This window comes from Glycine max, chromosome 9 (genome assembly GCF_000004515.6).
Source record: "Glycine max cultivar Williams 82 chromosome 9, Glycine_max_v4.0, whole genome shotgun sequence".
Lineage (NCBI taxonomy): Eukaryota > Viridiplantae > Streptophyta > Magnoliopsida > Fabales > Fabaceae > Glycine > Glycine max.
In genome coordinates, this window is record NC_038245.2 from 5,076,032 (window position 1) to 5,098,816 (window position 22,785).

General features: G+C 30.6%; 2 protein-coding genes and 1 non-coding gene across 4 annotated transcripts; 2 read left to right on the forward strand and 1 right to left on the reverse strand.

Moving 5' to 3' along the window:
• On the reverse strand, positions 1-2,423 carry LOC100807119 (nifU-like protein 3, chloroplastic). The gene is made up of 4 exons (XM_003533672.4): positions 2,126-2,423; positions 1,876-1,996; positions 786-1,081; positions 1-379 (listed from the first exon to the last, which is right to left on the reverse strand). The coding sequence occupies exons 1-4, from the start codon at positions 2,222-2,224 to the stop codon at positions 188-190; spliced, it is 708 nt and encodes a 235-aa protein (XP_003533720.1). The 5' UTR covers positions 2,225-2,423; the 3' UTR covers positions 1-187.
• Positions 1,318-1,556, forward strand: MIR5780D (microRNA MIR5780d). Its single transcript, NR_126813.1, has one exon. It is a non-coding gene; the product is annotated as a microRNA MIR5780d (primary transcript).
• A 15,598-nt stretch (positions 2,424-18,021) lies between the features above and the next one.
• On the forward strand, positions 18,022-21,526 carry LOC100808018 (uncharacterized). 2 transcript variants are annotated; one of them, XM_003533674.4, is made up of 3 exons: positions 18,022-18,516; positions 19,644-19,879; positions 20,763-21,526. In XM_003533674.4, the coding sequence occupies exons 2-3, from the start codon at positions 19,646-19,648 to the stop codon at positions 21,429-21,431; spliced, it is 903 nt and encodes a 300-aa protein (XP_003533722.1). In that variant the 5' UTR covers positions 18,022-18,516; positions 19,644-19,645; the 3' UTR covers positions 21,432-21,526. The 2 variants fall into 2 exon arrangements, with proteins under 2 accessions (XP_003533722.1, XP_014617440.1); XM_014761954.3 differs by lacking the exon at positions 18,022-18,516 and adding an exon at positions 18,543-18,717.
• Positions 21,527-22,785: the final 1,259 nt, after the last annotated feature.

Sequence of the window (22,785 nt, forward strand, 5' to 3'; positions counted from 1 at the left end):
TATAAGGAATGTTAAATACTTCATTCTGAAGTGAACGGAGGAGACAAACATTAAATCCTATAAAACTGAGTAACTGACACTGAATTTGTTTTCCTAACAGAAGTTTACATGTTCTTTCTATGGATGGTTCCAGTTCATCTTGTAACAGATAAATCAAAATATAAAAGAACTTGTATTGTATGTGACATCAGTCTATTAGCTGCACAGCTGCAATAGCAGGTATCTTATCTCTCAGCTTCTGTGTTAAGGCAACACGAACTGTTGTAACCCCAGCTGCAGGTCCACTTAGCCGAACTTTGACAGTATAATCCTTGATCTGAACAAGCTCTAATATTCCTCCCCCGGTGCCAACAAGGTATGGTCTAATTTCAGAAAGAACCTGAAAAATTAACAATATTGTAAGATTTAGAATCCTGATGCAACAGTAAGTGCTCACTAGTAACATGAATCCTACAGCTTATAGATACATTTGTTTTATAGAGAATGTATACAAAAAAGCCACTAGAAATAGATGGATTGGAAGATTCATTTAAGCATTTATCTTCTATTCTAGTTCTAGGCATAAATGTTTATGCTACTATCTAAGTGATTGAAGAATCATAGAAGCTATAAGAACTTCATCATGGTTTTGAATAATACACAAACCATTCCTTGCCAAGCTGATGAGTATGATACTTAAAGAAAAACATTTAAATCAGATCATTTAGCTTTTACCCCATACTTAAAATCCGAAAGGCCAATGAAATTATGGAAATGCTAGAAATGATGCAAGAAGTTTTCCCTACATTTTCAACATTTTCTTCGGTTAACTCAAGACCAGTCTCGGTGTCCATTATCTGCTCCACTTCCAAGATTTCTGGAATCTTATCCCGGAGGCGAGTTTCAATTCCCATTTTCAATGTCATAGCTGAGCTAGGACATGATCCACATGCCCCTTGCAGCTTGAGGACAACAACAAGACCATCTATCTCATGTAATGCCACATTCCCTCCATCAGCCATCAAGCCAGGCCTTACCTCATCCAAAACCTTCTCCACATTCTCTTCTGTCAGTGGCAGGCCACACCTTGGGGAAACAACTCCTGCAACATTAAAATGTGAATGCCACTTTCCAAGCTACTTTGATGCATAATTGGAATTTGGAAATATATATGAAGTGTTATCATGAAATAACATTGTTTAGGATATGTAAGATTGACTTGGTGGTAAAGGGTGAAGGGAGGGATGATAGATGGGGGATTCGAATATGCCTACTAACAATTAACACATGCCGGAAAAAAAAGGTTTAAATATGTTTGAGATCCCTGATATATATCCAATTTTTGTTTTGAGTTTCTGATAAATTTTTCCATTATTCCGAGTTCCTGATATATTAAAAGTTTTGTTTTGGGTCTCTATCGTCAATTAAGTGATGATGTGAGCTCTTCCAACATATATCAGTCGTTGAGATGGTACCACATCATCACTTAACTGACGACAAAGACTTAAAATAAAAATTTTAATATATCAAGAATTCACAACAACGGAAAAATTTATCAGAAACTCAAAACAAAAATCGGATATGTATTAGGGATCTCGAGGACCTAAATGTTATTTAAGCCTAAAAAATGAAATAACAGTGTTCACACTTTCAACCTCCATTTCTCCTTTTCCCATTTTGCATTTGGCAAATTCAACTTTCATTTCAATAATTCACACTAACTAACCAACTTCAGATTTGCAACATTAATTACAAATTTGTTGGAAAACATTGATGATGTAAAGTTCTAGTACTCATTTGGCATGATGTTAGTGCAACAATCAATGTAATCAACTACATTCAAATTTCTAACTGATGAAACTCTTGAAGAATGCATTCATTGAGAGTAAGTAGCACCTGCTTTGTTTCGTGGCGTACGACCCGAGATAAGGCCAAAAAATTGTTTTATATTGATTTGGTGACCTCTGATAAAAATATTCTCTTTTGATGAAAATCCTCTGGTATTTGATACTGGGTTCTAGAAAAAATAAAATTTGAGTCACATAAGAATTTACACATGCCCATTACCAAACTAAAGAATCCTAGTATAACACAACACAACAAAACATAGGAAATAACAGGAACAAACAACAAAGTGTTAAAGTACCTTAAGAGACAATAATCTATGAGTTGGATAAAGCATTGCATTTGTTCTTGTTGCCTTGAGGCTTTGAGTTGTTGGGGTTGAAAGTGCACGACTCAACATCTAAGTCTGAGTGGGGAACCCAGAAAACTACCATAAGATAAATGAGCAACAGCTGAAACTGAAATTATTTTGGTTTATATAAAAAAATGTTGTCTCATTTTTGGTTTTTGGATGAAGTTCAGTTCTGATATTAGTAGCAGCAAAGGAGACGCTGATAGCTATCGTTTCTTCATTGGCTGACATTGATTCTTTGTGATGATAAAAGAAAAAAATAAATATAAATATAAAGTCACCTAATGTTTGTGGACAGAACTGAAACATGCAAGCCACGAAAAGAACCCTTTGTGACAGTTAGATTGGTTATAGATGGGTTTTGGGCCTAACTATCATCTGAATTTTTTGAGCCCTTTACTATGTAAGCCCAAGGAACTTTTTGGGGGTCAACAGTCAATGCATATAACTTGCAAGTTGAGCAACTACTTAACACAATCCATTTTTTGCTTGGTGCACTCCAAATTTTCTAATATCTCCTTTCTACCCTTCTTTTTCCAAGCAAAAGCCTAGTTACCTCTCTCCCACCACCTCCTCCCTAAACCTTCACCGCATGCGACCACCACCACTCACCCCCTCTTCCCTCCTTGTCATGTCGCCACCTCCTTCCACCAGATCCACAACTCATCACCCAACCATGATATATTCTGTCAAGCACCACCACAATCACCTTTGCACCACCTAGATTTACGCACCCAACTGCCTCCACCCCACTACACACCAAATCTGTGTGCGACTTCACCTCATTAACTATGTGATATAGTTGAGTTGAGCTTTATGTGCTTTCCTTCATTTATGCTTTATATTTCACAACTGGTTTTGTTAATGATTTTTTGTAAGGGGATGTTTGGAAAGATTTTTTTAAAAAAAAATAAAATTCTTAAAGAATCTTATAAATTGATATGCTTTTTTTAGAAAACATCGTGAAAAAATTAATAGTTTTTTTAAACTGAGTTTCTATATAAAACATTCCTATAAGAAGGGTTGAAATATAAGGTGGGAAAACATATTGTATTTGTGATAATATTTTTAATTTTTTTTAAATATATCAAACACATTTGAAATATTATCACATTACCACCAAGTGCGTGGATTAAAAGGTGTGAAGTTATTTAAGTTTAACTAATGATCTCGAGTTTAAGACTTATGTATGTAATTATCGTCCGTCCTTCTACTAAAAACATAATTTTTAAGAATATAATTCTCAAGAATAGAAAAGGATTCTAACTATTAAACACACTCTTAAGATAATGATTAAAGACTAAAGAATAAAAAATTATTGAAAAATATAATATTTAATGTAATCAATTTATTTCTTTCGTAATTTTTAATACTATTTATTAGTTAACAAAACTGATTACAAATCGTCACTGTGTATCTCTCTAATGTCATGACAATTGACAAAAAAACAAAAGACCACAATAGGGAAAAAGTTGTAAGATGATGAATGAAACTGAAACTTTAAGCACAGTACAAACTAACAAAATAATGAAGATAAGGACGGTTTTAACAATAGTCCCACGTGAAGTAATTTAAGTCCAATCAGTACTGGCTATCTTCCTAAGGCAGGCAGGGATAAGTAGGTCAAGACCAGAATAATTAGTTGAAAGAAAACGTTAAAACGTACGGACAAGCTTTTGTGATATACACGAAACCGTAAATTTTCTTTTTGGAGTTACATTTCTTTCTCCTATAACAATGCCTTATCTCTCCACTCACCCTCCTGATTAGTTACAAAATCTTTCGTAGAACTTTTTACAAAAAGTCATTTATACTACTAGTATAGCCAATTTTGCATAATACAATACAAGTACCACGATTATACAAACCAAAAAAAAAACCTAATCAATATTGTGTGATATGATGAATAGATAATCAAATTAGCAGACTTAGTAAAATTATAAATAAATGTCTTGAGTTTTTGCATTTTACACCCATCTAGTTTATTATATGCAAACTAACTACTCCAATTTTTTATTTTCTTTAAGTGAAATTTTATCTTTTTTCCTATATAAACTGCTAGTTAGCTCTTTGCTCACACTAACCCTATCACTGGATAACTATATTATATGAGTATCTAATTAGGGAATCGATCTTCAGGTCCATGTTATGAAGAAAACTTATTAGAAAAAGTCAATCTTTTAACTTGATTTTAATACTTTGAAAAATTAGTCTTTGATTAAAAAATTTGGGTTAAGAAAAAAAAAAAAACAAGAACAAATAATGGGCGTTAGTTGCAAATGCCAATGTGCCTTTTTGGGCCTGTTGTGTGTGTGGACGACCCAGGTAGGTTGTGGCGCACTCATTTAGCCACAAAGGTCATTTCCAGTTAGCCACTCACACTCTTCCTTTGCTATATGTCACTCAGGTTCGCCATAACAACCAACCAAGTGAAGTGCAACCAAAATTATGCATTTCCTCTGAACGAAGCACAATCACAGGCCCACATTCTGCCCTTGATTTGTAAGGATAATCTTAGTCATGGAACAACAAGACTTCTAACACATGAATATCTCTTTTTGACCAAGGAAAAAAAGTAACCCTATCCTATCCGACCAAAAGAGATGTTCCCCCACCCCCTCCTTTTCATCTTAATTTTCCTAATCAATAATGGAACGCATCATAATTTTTTATTTTTTTTATCTTAATTGTATTCTAGTCTTTGATATTGCAATGTGGAATCAAATGAAAGGCATGATTAGACAGCAATATATATAGAGTTTTTTTTTTGTCTCTCTAGTTGTCTTTTTTCTCCTCCTATCAGTTCGTGTGAAAATTTAATGTTATGAATTTTCAAAATTTTCATGTGGCATGATCTAGCCCCTTGCATTTATGTGTACATATGATTTCCTAAAGGTATTTAAATTAAATCTTGTGTTTCAAAATAAAAACTTCACTAACAAACCCCTTTTGATTTTAAATTAATATCCAATCTTTGATTACCCAATGAAACTAACTAAAAAATAAAAAGGCATTTTGCTTGCATTTACATCAAGAAAGAAGCCTTAAATCTTAATAAACATTCCTTGCCCCTCTAAACTCAATGAATCTATTCACCAAACACATGGACAGATTGTTTCGACAAATTTTATTTTCTCATCTCTGAACTAAACAATGCAATCAAACTTTCAGATTCTTGTCTGTTGTTCCCTTATTTCTAAATCACAATGCAATCCTAACTCAATCCTTCCTCCATGTGATGATAAAACAGCACCAACTTTTTTGTGGATCTTTTGAAGTCCAATAAGAAAATTATTTAAAAAATAATAATAATAATTTCACACCCTCCCCGAAATAAAGAACACCAAGTATTAATTTCTAATTCCCAAAAAAAAAAGGAAGAGTAGTAGCTTCAGGTTTGGCATGGCTTCAGAGCATGCACTAACCTTTCCCCTACGGAATTTTCTAGTAGAATCTAATTCAAATGATCAAAGAGCCAATAATTTGAAGGGAGAGAAAAAAATTGTCTGAGCCAGTCTGTGAAAGAAAAGAGTGCCCTTGTATTGTAACGTATACAACCACTTTGTTCCTGATTTGATATTTAATGACACACAACGAGGAATGACAAGGAAATATATATTATTGTATAGAATAGTTTTGACAGCAATAATTGAGGAGAGGCTTAAAAAAGATTAAGGGAAGAGGGATTAGAATAATAATTAGTATGAATTAATGTAAGCACTGGAATAACGAGGTGATGAGGATATTGTTATAAATCAAGAGAGGGTATTGGATCCAGAGAAGATAAGCCTTCATCCCAAAATGGAGAGATTCCTTGTCTCCTTTAAATATCTATTTTCTATGTTCTTATTTTAATCTTTGTTGGTGGGGAAGTCGTAACCCGAATCTGATGCATTGAATGTGCGAGCTGAATTGGATCCAAACTTTTCTTTCTTTCCATCTTCTATTTTTTTCAGAATATCTAAATTTTTACCTTTGTTTCTCGATGAACCAACCTGTGGGATTCCTTTTTGGTGGCTTGTGTCACATTAGAATTAGATTAGCGCAAAGAAAACATAAACTACGTTGCTTTTCTTTGTCATAGAGATTTTAGACACCACAAAATCAATAGTGTTTTTTGACTTTCCCATTACAAATTTGAGATATTTTTTAAGTTTAGTATCATATGAGGCACGTACAAACTATTTTATTATGATAATTGATATCATGTTAGGTACCATTTGACAATATTCACGTACTTATTATATATTATTCTATAATTTATTTCGGTACATATATCTTGTAATAAATTTAATTTTAGTGAAATTAATTCTCGATTCATTTATTTGATATTTGAATAAAAAAGTGACATTGGGTCATGAGAAAAGCTTGTTTTGTGTGGTAAAAAATTTCGTAGAAATATGTGTACCAATAAATAATAACCGTTGATGAGATGTTAACTTTGCAAGTTGAATTTAACCCAACATCTATAAATGGTTATTTAAGAAATTTAATGGGGAACACCATTAAAATTGTTTAAGAATAAATATGTCATATATCAATCATATAAAATAATTTTAAATTACCATTTAATTACAAATTATATGCATGACAAGTTTGTTGATCATTTAAAAAAAAACTATTTTGAAGGTCATACATATCATCATTTATGATATACAAATTTTGCACTAACAAAAAAAAACTCATTTTTAATCCCTTTTTAACACTCTAATACAGTTTTTTTTTAAAAGAATTTCTACTTTTTTACACTAACAATACAACTCCTTAAAACGATAATGAAACTTACAAATTAGTTTAAATATTTACATTTCTTTTACTGAAATTCCCAAAAAAATTATTTATTGTTAAGAAAAAGTTCCTTTAAGAAAATTGTCCTTACATATGGCTTCTCCAGTTCCAACTCATTTAGTTTTAATAGTAAAACTGCAGAATAACTCAAGTTTCTGTCAAAAAAAAATTCTCAAGTTAAAAATAATGGCCAAATATGCGGTAAACTGTGATTTGAGAAACGTGGATACTAATTTCAAAGATGATAACACTAACAGATTAATTTAATGTAGTATGCTTTAATTTGTTTGAAATACAGGTTGGCGTCACTAAAATTACTGTTATATGATATGATAGTATAATTATAAAAATAGGTATGATGCTATTGGATCCCTTTTATCTGAAGTAATATGTTCCTTGGGCCTTGTGACGATCAATCAATGAAAAGAAAAGGAAACTTTAATTTAGCATGCTTAAGCAAAAAGCTCAATCTTGAGTCAATTGCTTCTTTAATCAACCAACTAGCTAGAAGAGAGGCCTATTAGTATTACTGAAGCCAAATGAAAAAAAATCTTAACTAATCAGCAACAACTGATCCCAAAACATGTCAAATCAGAAAGTGAACATTAGATCTTCTGCACTCTGGTTGGAACTTGGAAACAACATGATAAGAGAGAGTAGTACTATGAACAATTTGCAAGGTTGGGTGAGTGACAATTGTCACCCCCTCAATATTCTGACCCCACATGGCACACTCATTTTTTTTTTTTCTGGTCATACCTTATCAACAAGGCATCCATGTGAGATTCAGTGTGTGTGACACCTTCCTAAGGTGGCATCCATTTGTTGAAATTTTAAACAAACCAATTTGAAGGGACCAATCATATATAAAGTTTTTTTTTTTTTACAGTGGGGCCCACGAAGTTATGTCTATCGAAAATAAAAATAAAAAATATGCTCCATTTTAGATCCAATTGGAAATTTATTTTCACGGGATTTTTTTCTTATTAGATTGTGTTCCTCTTTTGATTGGTTATAATTGGGGGGTTTGTTTTCCTGAACTATATTCTATAATTGAGTTAGGGTGGGGCACATACGAGATCGACAAGGAACATTCTAAATACCAAACTGGTCTATATTAAGTATTTTTCTTTTGGAAACTGCCAAAACTTGAAGCAATTATGAATGATGAACTAACACTGATGGGAGCAAGTAAAGAAGGCAAGATAGCAAACCAGCAATTAGAGGATGCGAAGGTTTGTGACTAGTCATTATGAACTTACTTGGATTTATAATGGTAAAAGAATGCTAATTGTTTGTGAGGATGATCTGAGGATCTTATGAATGAAGAAGAAAATATTATAAATAAAATTAGTATTATGATTTATTTGTTTATTTTTTTTCACAAGTTTTATCTTTCGAAAATAATTCTATCTGAGACACAGTTGAACAGTAAGCGTGAATATGAATATTTCTCCTAATAGAGATTCAAATCTTAATTCGTCGCGTTGTGGGAGACTAGTTTCTGTCTTATATCTAACCCTTAGTGGTTATTTGTTTGGATTAATTATATTTATGATCTTTAAAAAAATTTTATAAAATTTACTTTCAGTTTCTAAATAATTTTTTTTTTGTGTTTTTACCTCTATATTATTTTCTTTGTTAACAATTTTAATTTTTTATATCAAGTAACAACATTAATTAATGTTGTACCAGCTAAGTAATTCAACACATTATCAAATAATCTAACTGAAAATCACGTGTACTTTTTTCTATAAATTAATGGTTTAATCATTTATCAACTAATTTGGTATCATCAATTGGTTTGAACAAATATGGGATTAAAAATATTATTTACCAAAAATATTGACCCCATGCCCTCATACTTTTACAAAACTTTTAATTAGATCCTGATTTTTTTCTTTTAATTGGGTTCCTAATTTTTTTTTTCAATTGAGTTCTTTCCTCTAATTGTTATGAAAAATTAATCACAAACACCTAATCCGAGAGGCAGGGGACTGGTACTACCTTCTAAAGTGCGTTGTAAGTATAATTAAGTTAATTGTGAGGGATTTTTTTTTCCAGAGTTTCAATCTTATGTGAAGCCAAACAATTAGGAGAGACTTGTGCAAGAAAAGTTAGGTTGAATTAACTTGTAGAGGTTGAAACTTTGCATAAACATCTCACAATTGACTCAATTGTGCATATAACATGATTCAGAAGCACCGATTCATTGTTTATGCCTCTAATTAGGTGTTTACAGTTAATTTTTTCATAACAATTAGATGGGAGGACCTGATTAAAAACAAATAAAAATTCAGGAACTCAATTAAAAGAAATAAAATAAAGTCTAATTGAAAATTTGATAAAAATATAAAGACCTGTATAATAATTAAACCCCAAAAAAATTACATGTGATTGCATCCGTCAAACTCCTTGATGACGTGCAAATCATTGGACTATTAATGTGACTACAATGTCATCATTTAACATTGTTAATTCTTAATAGGACTAAAATTGTTTAGTTTGTGAGGATGATACAAGGATCTTAGAGCATTTTCAATGCTTTATAGGAGTAATGTTCAAACAAAAAAAAAAGTTAAAATTTTATTTTTTTTCAGATCTAAAAAACTTAGAACATATAACCTTATGGAGATATTTCTGGAAGGTATCTCTATACCACCTAAAGTCGGCTAAAGTTCTACACTTAAGATTGGATAATAGTTCTTTTGACCTATCTTTTCAAAGTAACGGGTCACCAATAAAGTGTTGGGCTATTGTAAAAATAAGGGTATTGACAGCATCAGGGACCTCCTTATTATCATCATTTGTAACGATTTTTTCATTGAGATCCATTTTGACAACAATGTAAATTTTTTATTTCTCATTATTAGTAAGATAATTATCCCACCATCCTTTTAATTGTCCAGAGAAACCTACAACTAAGATATCTATAATTGTTTCTTCCGAGCACTCATGGGATGTTTGGTATGTCATGACTACCATGGTCATGTGTTGGAGTGTATTCATAATATTGTATTATGTTTAGACATCTATATTCCACTCATAGATGTTGTTGGTTACGATCATTTTCTCGCATTTCTTTTCGTACAAATTCATCATCCTCATCCTCAAACTCTAGCTCAAGAAACCTAAATTTACTCCATGAGCAAGACAATTAGACCCACGAGATCGCTCCAAAACATAATTTCTTCGATGAAGAAGTCCAATTCGAGGAGATAAATCAAAGCATGGATGACTGGAGTATCCCAGAAATCCCTCAGGACACATTGTATGTTCCTGAGATAATCAAAGATAAACACAGTTTTAATTATGTGTAGAAAATAATATTCCTCTAGGACAAGACATAGGAAAAGAATTATACATATATATATATATATATATATATATATATATATATATATATATATATATATATATATATATATATATATATATATATATATATATATATATCACAATTTGTGTTGTCTCAATTTTAAGCAATCAAATCATTTTTTCTTCCAAAGAGAGTTTCTATTAACAAGTTGTCTAATTCACAAATACTCTCTCTAATATTCCATATTCTCTCTTGTATATTTAATACAAAGGCTAAACAACTCATAAGGATTAATTGTTTATATAAGTAATTCTTTCTAATTTTAAACAATCCAAAATCACATATGATACACCAAAATAATATTTTATTAATAAGCAATTCATGCAATGTAGCTATGCAACTCCCATAATAAATGTTGTTATAAATGACGAAGAAAATACTATAAATAAACTGAGTGTTATATATGATGTATTTGTTTCATTAGAAAAGGGAAGGATGAGTGAAAAAGAAAACAATCCTTCTCTATGTTTAGTTTGTCCTGATAATGGAAAGAATGCCTTACGCGGATTCCATAGGACTTTTATAATTATAACTCATATTTTACACATAACTCAAACATAAAAATTACAATTTCTAATCAATTCCAATTCCAAACTCCAATTTCAATTTCAAGTGCTTAATCAATTCTTTGAGTGAATTTTGATTATTAGTCTTATTATTTAGAAATTAAATCATTATTAATCTTGAAATGACTAAACATACCCTTGATTACATTTCAAGATGTTACATTTGGTTTCTCATTACAATTCTTACAAAAGAAATTTGTCTGGCAAAAGGAATTGGATGGGGGGTAGGAGCTACAATGTAAAGGCAGCATTACATTTGGTTTCTCCTAACAATACCTACAAAAGAAATGATGAGGGATTTTTGTTTTTAATCTCTGCACACTCAATTTTTACATTAATTTCTCTTTCTTACCCTTTTCACCACCTATAACTTTTATTTCTTGTTTTATTTCTTTTCACCCCCCAAAAGGTGTATATAAGAAGAATATCCTTTGAAAATTACTATTGTAACATGGGCCAAGTAAAATAAACTAAATTGTACTAAAGATGAAGGATTGTACAAATTCATGGTATTATTGAATGGGCCAAGCCACTTTTACCTAAACAAGGAGTCCCCACGGCCCCACAACACTGTAGGGTGACAATTTCCCTTTTTCTATAAACTTTGATGAGTTGTATATTTTAAAAATAAAATAAAGAAGAGATTGAGAAGAAAGTAATGGTGGTGTGTGGGACTACTTCTCTTACGGCCTGTGCCTTTGTTAGGCTACAACGCGTGCCTTTCTCGACCCAATGAAGAAACAGCTGCAACTTGAAGTCTATTGACTAGCCTTTATGCTTCCATGTCCTCCCTATATTATCCCACAAGATAAACCGTACACATTTTTGTGTAGTGTAGTTACAACATGGACCACTTCAGAAAGAGGTAATTACATTGCTTAGTGCTTATTACACTTTTTTTAATCATTGGTTAAGAAATCAATAAATAAAATGTTCTTATTGACAAAGTACAATGGAAATTACGAAAGGGTGTGCTATTGTACTTTCTAATAGTAAAAAATTCACTTTTGATTCTTTAACTAATGTCATTAAGATTAGTTAGTATTTTTTTTTTTTTGGAATATTTTTTATGAAAATAAATATTGTTCAAGAAAAATAAGATAAAGATTTTTCTTTGAGTTTTTAACTCAATAACACAATGATTACATACCCAAGACTTGAGACTACGTATTGATCATTAAGTTGGAACAACTCATGTCTATTAATTCATGCGATTGTTTCGTTCGCATTTTCTTTATTTAATTACTTAATTAACGCAATAGTATAATGTCACATGTTCTTATATCGTTATTACTACTATATTTTTTTTTTTGCTGAAAAAAAAACTCATTATTTTTTGTTACAGAAAATTTAGGAAGAAGGAAGGAAAATATTATGAAGTCAAAACATTTAGAGGTATGAACTTGCATTTACTTCCCCTAATATATAGAGTTATCCAACAAATTGCATAACAGTATTTGAGAGATATAATAATGGTTTTTCCTTATCATTATTACGAAGAAAATGGCTAACCATTATTTTAAGACCAATAGTTAAATAGGATAACGATTACAAATTTAAAAAACATGTTTGATGTTATTAATGATTTTTTATCATAATGTTTAGTATAATCTATTTATTAATTCCTGATTTATTGTACTTTAGAGTAATAATAATTAGCAGAATTGATATATAATAATAATAATAATAATAATAATAATAATAATAATAATAATAATAATAATAATAATAATAATAATAATAATAATAATAATAATAATAATATAAGTTTCTTCACTGTCATCATTCTTTATTCTCCTCATCCTCTCCTTCCTATGTGTCTGTGACTCCAAATGAATCTAGTTGTAAAATGAACATGAAAAGGATGGTTCAGATTACACGTAGGTGGCTTGTCTAAGTTTACGTAGACAAATCAATTTATTTTTAGGACTTTTTATATATAAAATATATGATAAAGAGTTAAAAATAAAATATTAAAAATATTTGTTATATATAAAAATAAAATCTATTAATTCTATTTTTTCAAAAAAATTTAATATTTTTGTGACACATATTTATAGATAACATTTGCTCGGAAGTGCAGACCAAGAAGATTTCTGTACGGAATATTAATGTTTAGCAAATTTTGGTATTTCACAATTACTCGAGTATATCTATCAGATTTAATTTTCACCACAAAAATCAAAGAATCTAACCAATCTAATAAAATAATGGGTATTTGGAGCTATATATGCTGACCTCTCCTTGTAAGTTGTAACATAAAATAAAAATTAAAAAAACAATGGGTATTTATGGGGGCTATGATTTATTATCGTCATGCTGAGAGCAACTCATGACAGCATAGAAGCTATGTTTTTATGTCTATAAATCTCAAACTTTGATTTTGACAATTATTTTGTGACTCCCTCGAATCACTTGGTGATTGGTACACAGGTATATATAAGTATCTCTTTCTCGTATTACACAATTTTTCCTAGAAAACGACAACATGATCACATAGTTAATAACATCATCCATCCATCCATGATCCATCCTCCAAGAAAATAACTAGTGATATCATTCAGATAATTTTAGTTTTGCTGTGTTGTTTTGTGCAACAAGGCATGATTGAATAGATGTGCTGTTTGTTTAGGTGTTGTTGATTGTTAATGTTAGGTCCATTGGTCATGTGAATGCTTCACGTGGCCAACCCAGAACACATCAAGTTCCTAATATTATAATCTTAATATTGCTTGAACCAATCTAATTAATGCTATATTTTGAACAATCCGAAGAAAAGGAGAATAAAGGTTTGACATAACCTACGATATCATATGTTATATATAGAATGGGAAATGATGATCTCAATCGGCCCTACATTTATTTTGCTGCATGCCTTTTGGAATTTTTTTACCAAAACATGGATGCAAATGTCTCATCCTTTTTAAGGTGTTGATTAGCTTCTTAAATAAATTTTGATATGATTTATAATTTTGATTGAATAAAAATAAATCAATGATCAAATATTAATCAGCGATATTGAGCAACTTTTTTTAAAAAATAAAATTAGCCTACACTTTGTCGTTTTGAAGCTTTCTTTATAATTTAGCAGAATTGCCTTTTTTTTTTTAACAGTTGAAATCAAATATAAGTACTAAACGATTGACAACAATTCAAACACATTCTAAGTTAGATCTTCTTCGTATCTTATAATGTTTATTTAAGTTTAAAACAAACTTTTAACATAAATTTTTTATTAAAATTATTATGATCTCTTTTAAAATTTATTCACCAAACGTTTTGAAGCCTAAAATTATTATCAAATCTTCTTTTTTAATCTTAAATAGTATATATGATTCAAGCTTTTTATCTTATGGAAAAGATAAGAAAAAAGAAATACAACCATTTGTTATTATTAGAATAATATGAAAATATAAAAAAAGAATCATATGAAGATAAGAAAAAAAATGTTAATAAAGGAAGAAAATGAAAAGATTGATTTACTTTTTAATAGATAGAAAGACATAAATGATCGAGGCGTTTCTTTTTAAGAAAAATGTTGAACTTTCCTTATATACAAATATTATTTATTAACTCTTCAAAAATATTAATAATTATTAAGTAATTAATATTTTTTTTAATTTTAAACATATTGTTAATAAATAAACACATTTTTTTGTAGCTAACTTACTTAGAAGGCACACTTTAAGGAATATTGTTGATGACAGTAGTCTAAAATTTGTTGCGTTCACATAAAAAAATGATTTATTTAATGAAAGAAGTTGTTTAATTTCATTTGTGTGCAGAGTTTTTTTGAATCAATCATAATTACGTACTACAAACGAGATTAATAATTAATCTCGGACAAAATATAAAAAAAGGAACGCTTTAATTAATTTCTTGTCTTACCCTAATAACCTGGAGTGTCATTTTAAAAAGTATTGTCGATTCGATTGCAATTAAAGTAACATATGACAGAAGATATAACAAATAAATTAATAAATCATCAATCAATACCTTTGACTGATTTAATCATCTGAAATTTTAAAAACATTCAAATAGATGACCTTAGTTATGTTGAAAGGCATGGGTTTGGCCCCGATTTTAATTCAACACAAGGAAGACCAACAACAACTAAAAGAAAATGAGTTAGGATGTCAGCTATATTAAAAGTACATCCGTTTTACATGTATTGATAATTTACTCTGATTAAATAGTATTTAATAAAATTAAAATATTATTATATTTAGATTAAATTATGTTTATCTAATAAGAGTACATGCAAGAAAAAATTAATGAAAATTGAGATTTGATTAAACATCAACAGCTTTTGAAAAAAAGAAAAACAATTAAACCATTGATAGAAACAGAATAGTATCTAGTGTAGCCAATGATCTATCAACTACCCCAGGTAATATATGATGTACTTTCCTCCATATGAACTATTATCCATTTTTAGTTTCTTTTATTTGTTTCTTTGAATTATAATTATTTATTTATTTCGAAGGTTAAGAATTAAGATAATATTATTTTTAGTCGTGTTTCTATTTTTATTTAATTCCTAAATACTTTTGCTCAATTATCGTAAATGAAAATAATAATAGAAACTATATTAGAAAGTTAATAATTTTTAATAATTTATTTTTTTATAATTATTAATACTCTTACAATAATATATTCTCTATTAAATTAAAAAATATAACTTAAGACATTTTATATTTTTATTATTTCTAATTTAATTTTATCATGCAAGGAAGGATTGATGGAGTATATAGATATGGTATATTTCTGCAATAGGCAACAGGAATTCAAACTCAAACAAATAAGTCCCATATTAATGCAAAAATGTACTATGGCACGCGTGTGCATTGTTTTGTGTGCAATTTGTGAAAGCAATTGTTGCATTAAGGCCCCGGCATAAAACTAGAAGGCAAAGTTACCAAGAGGATTTGGATAGGAGCTAAAAAACAAAACAGGACAGACTGGCATGTCCACACCTATGTATGATGAAATGAAAATGTTTGAATTGCAAAATCTATGCATTGCTTAATGATCAGAAGCACACATGGATCTGTGTGGCCATTATTTTTCCGGATCAGAATTTTGGAATCTTGAAGACTTTTGGATTTGTTTTTCATTTTGGATCCTATTAATCAGTATTTAGACACTCCATAAAAAGATTGATTAATTTTTATTATTAATTACATTTAAATCACATTAAATCATGGGGAGATATGTTCATGATTAAAATATGCAACTGTGTCAAATATGCAGAGTGTTTTGTTGTTTATACTATTATTATAAGTCTTATTCTACTAGAATAAAATTGTTTTCTTTGAAAAAATAATACCTAGAGAAAATGGTTGGTGAGATGTGTTGTAACAATATTTTTTTATTAAAAATCATCCAATTCTTTTCTTTAACCAATAATTTAGAGACTTTTATTAACATTGTCCTTTATAATTTTTTAAGTTCCTACAAAGAGCTACTTTGCTCTTGAACTATGAGGGAAAATTATCCATTGGTTGGGAAGTTTCTCATCCTTCCATCATAATTCTTTATGTTTTCTGCAATTATTACAGACAACTCATTAAGAGAGGCTTCAAGTTTCTGTCACTTTAATATTTATTTATTTAATTACTTAATAAGGTTCCTTAGCATGCTCACCTATTTTTTCTCTTAAATATGTATGTGTAAGGGAAAGGGGGGGAGGAAAGCACCAAAAGAGTGAAGATGGGACACAACTGACGTGGGAACATCTATTGGTTGCACCACAGATCATGCTTTCTTTTTCTAGTTCATACATAAAAATTATTTCCTTAAACTAACACATAAAAGTCATCAAAGCCTTTTCCATTTTCAAACAAATTACTATTGTTTTCCTCTTATTCACTAGGAGGAAATTCAATAGAATAATTGAAATCCACAACTTTTTTTTAAGGTTGACGCTGAAAAACAAAACTGCTTTTCCAAGAGAATCAATTTGAATTGCCATGCACTTCATATCAACAAAAAAATGAAACCTAGGCAATATATATATATAACAAGGTATATTTTTCTTCCCTTTTTAAGGGTAAAATATATTTTTATTTTCTTAAAATATCTCTAAAATTGAATTTTGGACCCTATAAAAGTTTAATATTTTTTGGTTAAATAAGAAACACATTTTTAATTATTGATAAGACTACCAAGAGGAGGTCGAATTCAGTTGTGAGCAGAGAGTGTGTTGTTATAAATCTCTAATACCTATTTTTATTTTTATAGATAAAAAAATTATTGATGAGACTAAAATCATGTTTTTGTTTATGAATAATATATTAAATTTTTATAAAAACAAAATTCTAATTTCAAGATATTGTAAGGGGCTAACTATATTTTATCCCTTTTTATTGATGAGAAGGATCTTTCATCTGAAGCAAAGGAAACTTTTTTATGGTTGAAAAATCTGGTCAATTTTATTTTTTTCGTAGTTTGAGAATAGGCATATGCAAGATCCTTGACCCTCACAAGAAAACAATAGAGCATGTGTATGGCCCCCCTCTCCATGGAAGCAGTCATTATCAATTTAAAATCCCAAGCCAATGGAACTTATTTACTGCAGCAAAGAGAAATTCACTACTACACAAATGGAATCCCAATGACCACCTGAACTGAAAAAAAATTGACACACTCTGGTGAAATCTCAAACACAACAGATCTCTAGATATTGTTCTGCATGTACGGAAAGGAATAATCAAATCTTAATCGTTGAATATCCAAAAACAAGCAATTTTTTTAAAAAGGGAAGAGAAAGAAAGAAAGAGGGTGGTATGGTAGGTCCTATAGGAAAGAAGCACTAACTTTCATTGTTCATGCATATCTTGATTAAGTCCTGCAAGACTTTGTTTGGAATATCTTGTTCACCGGCCTACATTGGCTCATGTTTAGGAGTGTCATTTGTTTTATTATTATATGCTACTTTGTGGTCCCCACTCCCCTATCCTTTCCCACATTACAGTGAACTTACAAATATACAAAAACACATTAAATTTTTTGGTTTAATATAAGACTAGTATGAGCTGTAACAACCCACACCAATTGATCCATGTGTTTGATGTTACAAAATACATTAAATTAAAGTATATGTTCACAAATACAAAAAATATTTATATAATCATATTATAACATCCCCTTCCCTCTTCTCTCTCTCAAAATCATTCAAGCAGTCACACACATATACAGACACATTGCAGCTCCAGCTTTTCCCTTGCTTCCCTCTCTCACACAGCCTGTCATGCCTAATTATTAACCCTGTGATTCTCTTGTTTTAAAATTTGAGCCGGTTGTTTTGTTGTTTGTGTCTAACTAAAGGGTTGAACAAGAACAAACAACCAAGAGTTTTTGATGATGTTTCTATGAGCTTTCTCCAAATTCCTTCTTGAAGTGCACTATCTTGGATTGATCCTTCCTTTAACTTTCCTTTTCCAACCATGACTCAACGAGAGCCATAGAGAATTGGCCACTTGTTTTGTTAGAATTGGTTTTATATTAGTGAAACTAACCTATGGGAAAAAATGCTGGCATGAGGGAGGAAGATGCTCAATGAACTTCATCACAGAAAGCTGCAATTTTGGTACTTCTTACAACAGGTGATCTTTTACATCAACTTTAAAGTAGGCATATCAAGTTCTAATGATAAAAGTATTTTTGTTTTCTTAATTTTTTTTTTCTTTGGTGTGGAGTCTCCAAACAAATATGGTGAGAAGGTGTTGCAGTTCTCAGATTTAATGCTTCTTATGCATATCATCAACTGAGAAAATTGAAGGCCTTTTCTGATTGCTCTGGAAGTGGTATTCATGTCCATCCATGGTGATGCATCAAAAAGTTTAAAGAATAACATAAAAAGAGAAAAAAACTTGTTGACGTGTTCATGTCCATGACATTTAAGCTCCTTGTGTTTGTGTGAATGGTGTAGTCTTTTAATTTTCTTGAATTATTTTCTGAGTCTCTATTTCTGTTTTTGAGATTTGAGCTTCATTGGATAAAAAAAACAATTCAGTTTTTTTTGTCTTACCTTTATTTTCCTTTTCTTTTCATAGAGCCTAGCTTTATAAGGAACAATTTGAAATGAACACTTTTCTGTGCCTAATTTCTTAGAATAATAAATCAAGATCAATGATATGGGCCTGACCTTATTGCTAGCGATGCTTTAATTTCATCCCACACAGACAGACCCACATAAATGCCTACACCTAATGTTCATTATTTCATTCTTCTTCAGCATAATGGCAATGCTTGTTTACACTTTTGAACCTTTCTATAAGCAAATTCTCTGTCCCCTCTGTACTTTTGGTTAGTAAAGTTTCCCCTGTTTTGACAAATTTATTCAAACATTAAACTAGTACCTTTGAAATATATGGCTCTATATCTATGCACCTAAAAAGGAAGCAACAGAATCTTGCAATTTAATGTTTGCACATGATATAAAGCTTATATTATGACTAGTTCTTTGGGATTTCGATATTCCATATATGAATTCGCTAATTTCTTCACTTCCAAAGGAATTAATTATGGTATGATTACCTGTTAAACATTGCTTCTATTAGTATTTGATGTTTCCTGAGATTATTAACATTAGAGACAGATAAAAGAAATTATATGTTTCATTCATTTTTCTGTTGAGCATAAGCATAATAAAAGTCATTTTTTCAATTGCTGATGCATTACTCAACACTCACTAGGCACTGAACTTAAAAAGTATTAATTTATTTTACAGGCATGGGAACTAAAATTGAATATTCCATAAATCTTCTAGCATCCTCAGTAGACAGCAACAACATTGTGGGTGGTGTGGATGTCTGGGAGCATTATCAGAACAAAGTAGAGACTAACAAACATTGTAGTATTGGAGTGAATAAATTGCAAGATCCCATGGATAGGATGCTCGACAGAAACAACATAGAGTCCATCAAAAAGACAATGCAGATGCATGAGGAAATCTTCAAACACCAGGTATCACATCACATCCATGCTGCAAGATTTATCTTCTCATATTAACAATACAAAGTTCAGGTTGCAATTCACTTTATACCAGAAAGGTTGACATAGGGTGGATCAAAAGGCTTGCTTTGGTTCTAAATTCATGTTCTTTCCTGATTGAATGTGTGGAAATAACACATTAGTGTCCCACATTGGTTGAATTAATGAATTTGGGTCAATTGGTTACAATCCTAAAAAGTTAAGTGTTGATTGGTTTAAGAAAATACTTTTTTTAAATATAAAAGTGTTACCTAATTTTACTTTTTCTATTTTCTAAAATTTACAAATGAAACACTAAATTTTTTTTTGTTTACTTTTTATTGTGTTCACTATATCATGTATGAACTCTTTTTAAAAACCAAATACCACCCACACTCCAAAAACCCAGCAGAATGGGAAGCGAAGTACTTGTCCCTCTTTTCTATACACTGGGGCTTTATCCGAGTTTTGCCGAGGGAGAACCCTTTTTTCACGGACATGTGATTTCAATCCAACAGAATGAGAGACTTTCACCTTTTTAAGGACACGGTACAATAAATTGCTAGTAATGTACAATCATTATTCTTTTGACTGTGACCATGCTGATGTCAAAATCAATGTAATAAAATGTCCTACATTCTGTTACATCTGTACTGTATCCATGGCCAAACAATTTCAATAATTCTATAAGCCTTACTAATTATTTATTCAAAATTCCTAATACACACCATATGCAACATTATTTTGTCGATTTTGTGGAGATCTCTTTTCACATCCCAATGATATATTTTTATCGTGTGAAAAAGGACAATATGGCATGCTGAAATTTGAAGCTATTACTAGTTGGCAATTAATTATTGGTGTTTGGAATTTGTAGGTGAGGGAACTACACCGGGTATACAGTGTTCAAAAGATGCTGATGGATAACCTAAGAAAGGAAACTAAACAAAAGAAATTTTGGACCCCTATGAATGGCATAGACATAAGCCATTCTCATTTCCTTCAACAACAACAACAAACTACTACTACTACACTAATTTCATATGGGCCTGATTTCCATGTTCGAAGTTTGAGAGAGGACTTATGCTCAAAGGAAAGGAGTGGAAGCTGTTCTGGAGAGAACATAAAGAGGAAAATTGGTTTTGACCTAGAAAGGCCTGCTGAGAGAGACATCTTTGGTGGATCTGATCAGCATGAGGCAGGACCTAGCTCCTACACTGCCCTTGAGAGATGTAAAATAAGCAGCAGCAGCAACAATGATGGATTTGATGAAGAAATGGAAGTGGATTTGACTTTAAGCATAGGAGGAGGAAGTCAAGTTAATAAGAAGAATAGTAGTTGTTGTAAGAAACCTTATCTGCTTCCATTAGGGTGCTCAAACTCACCCAATGGGAAGACCAGGGAGCTAAATTCTTCTGTCTCTTTCCAATCAGATAGGGTGGGAGATTGCAGTGACCCCACCACTCCTATCAGCAGCTCAAGTGTGACATTTGATCAAGAGAGAAAGGGGCCACATTGGCTTTCTCAAGGTTTAAAGCTTAAATAAGAGAGAATTTCACTACAACAAAAAAATTAAGTTTTCTGATAAAGATTAATTATCAACAAAATTAATGGATATTTCATATCAATGACATGTTATAAGAAAAAAAAAAACTTAAATAGGAAAGAGAGTTTTAACTTTTTTATTGTATGATGATGTATCCTTCCTTTCTCAACTCTACATGGGCCACTGAATTTTTATGGTTCAAGTGTTCAGATTCTTAGACTAGATTTTTTTTTTTTTACTTAATTCCAATAAATGGATAACTTAAACTCCCACTTCTGAGTGTCCCTTTCTGTAAATAGGTAGAGTGAGTTTGATGTGCTTCTTAGTTCTTAAGTTACTTTCTTGTCCTACATATTATTTTCAAACCTAAATGCTATTCATTGTAAAAGGAGAACCTAGTACTACTTGGCACTATATGTGAATTTAAGTATACAAGGAGTGGCCTTTGTCAAAAGACTACATCAAATCAAAATTGTTGAGGTTCCTTTTTGGCCCAAATTCTCTTGCTTTGAAAATGATGTTATTCTGAACCTTATTTTGGAAATAAAAATAAATGCACCACCACCAAGTAGGATAAGAGAATCACATGGCAAGTGGCTACATCTAAAAAATGGATATCAACATCATTCCTTTACATATTATGGAAAATATTTTCAGTCTTGCATGTAATCCTATTAAAAATAAAATCTCAAAATCATGGCACTTAATATGTATAGTTATTTTTTTCTATTTTAAAAAAACAATGACAAAAATAAGAAAAAAAATGTCAAATGATATATGAGGTGTAAATAGTACAGCAGTACTGAAAATTTGCTCCTAGATTGTGTCCCTTGTTTCAAAATATATAAATTTTGACAAAATCCACTATTGTGTGCCCAGAATCAGTTGTATCTTTAATGTGGTAATGGGGTTGTTACTGATTCATTTGTACACTCTCAAATGCAAGTTGTTTGAGATGAAATATTAAACTCCTTAGTCCTTTCTGAGCAAAAGATTTTGAACACTTGCTAATTGATGGGACCTCATGACCCTAGATAATGTTAGACAATTTCTTGTCTGCTAGACTTTGGCCTCGTGTCTTTTCTTCATAAGCCTAACTACACGACAACCCGCAAATACTAATGTGTTCCCAACATTTTATAGAATTTTGGGATCAGTTTTTTTCCATCGAAAAAATTCTTCAAATGTGGGTTTATTTTAAAGTGGACGTGTACGGATCTATAATTTTAAATTTCAATACATGAAAATGACAATGAATGCAATCAATGATAATTATATCCTTACTTTTACTTGCTTGTTTCAAATGGGTCTCATGCTGTTATCCACTAAGATTGACTTAGTGACCGGGAATTTT

Excerpts from the sequence above, each read along its gene's own strand:
- LOC100807119 (XM_003533672.4), bottom strand. The coding sequence starts at position 2,224 with ATGTTGAGTCGTGCACTTTCAACCCCAACAACTCAAAGCCTCAAGGCA. Across the intron at positions 1,997-2,125 it reads ATAGATTATTGTCTCTTAAG|AACCCAGTATCAAATACCAG; the intron begins GTACTTTAACAC and ends TATTTTTTCTAG. Across the intron at positions 1,082-1,875 it reads TACGCCACGAAACAAAGCAG|GAGTTGTTTCCCCAAGGTGT; the intron begins GTGCTACTTACT and ends TTAATGTTGCAG.
- LOC100808018 (XM_003533674.4), top strand. The coding sequence starts at position 19,646 with ATGGGAACTAAAATTGAATATTCCATAAATCTTCTAGCATCCTCAGTA. Across the intron at positions 19,880-20,762 it reads AGGAAATCTTCAAACACCAG|GTGAGGGAACTACACCGGGT; the intron begins GTATCACATCAC and ends TGGAATTTGTAG.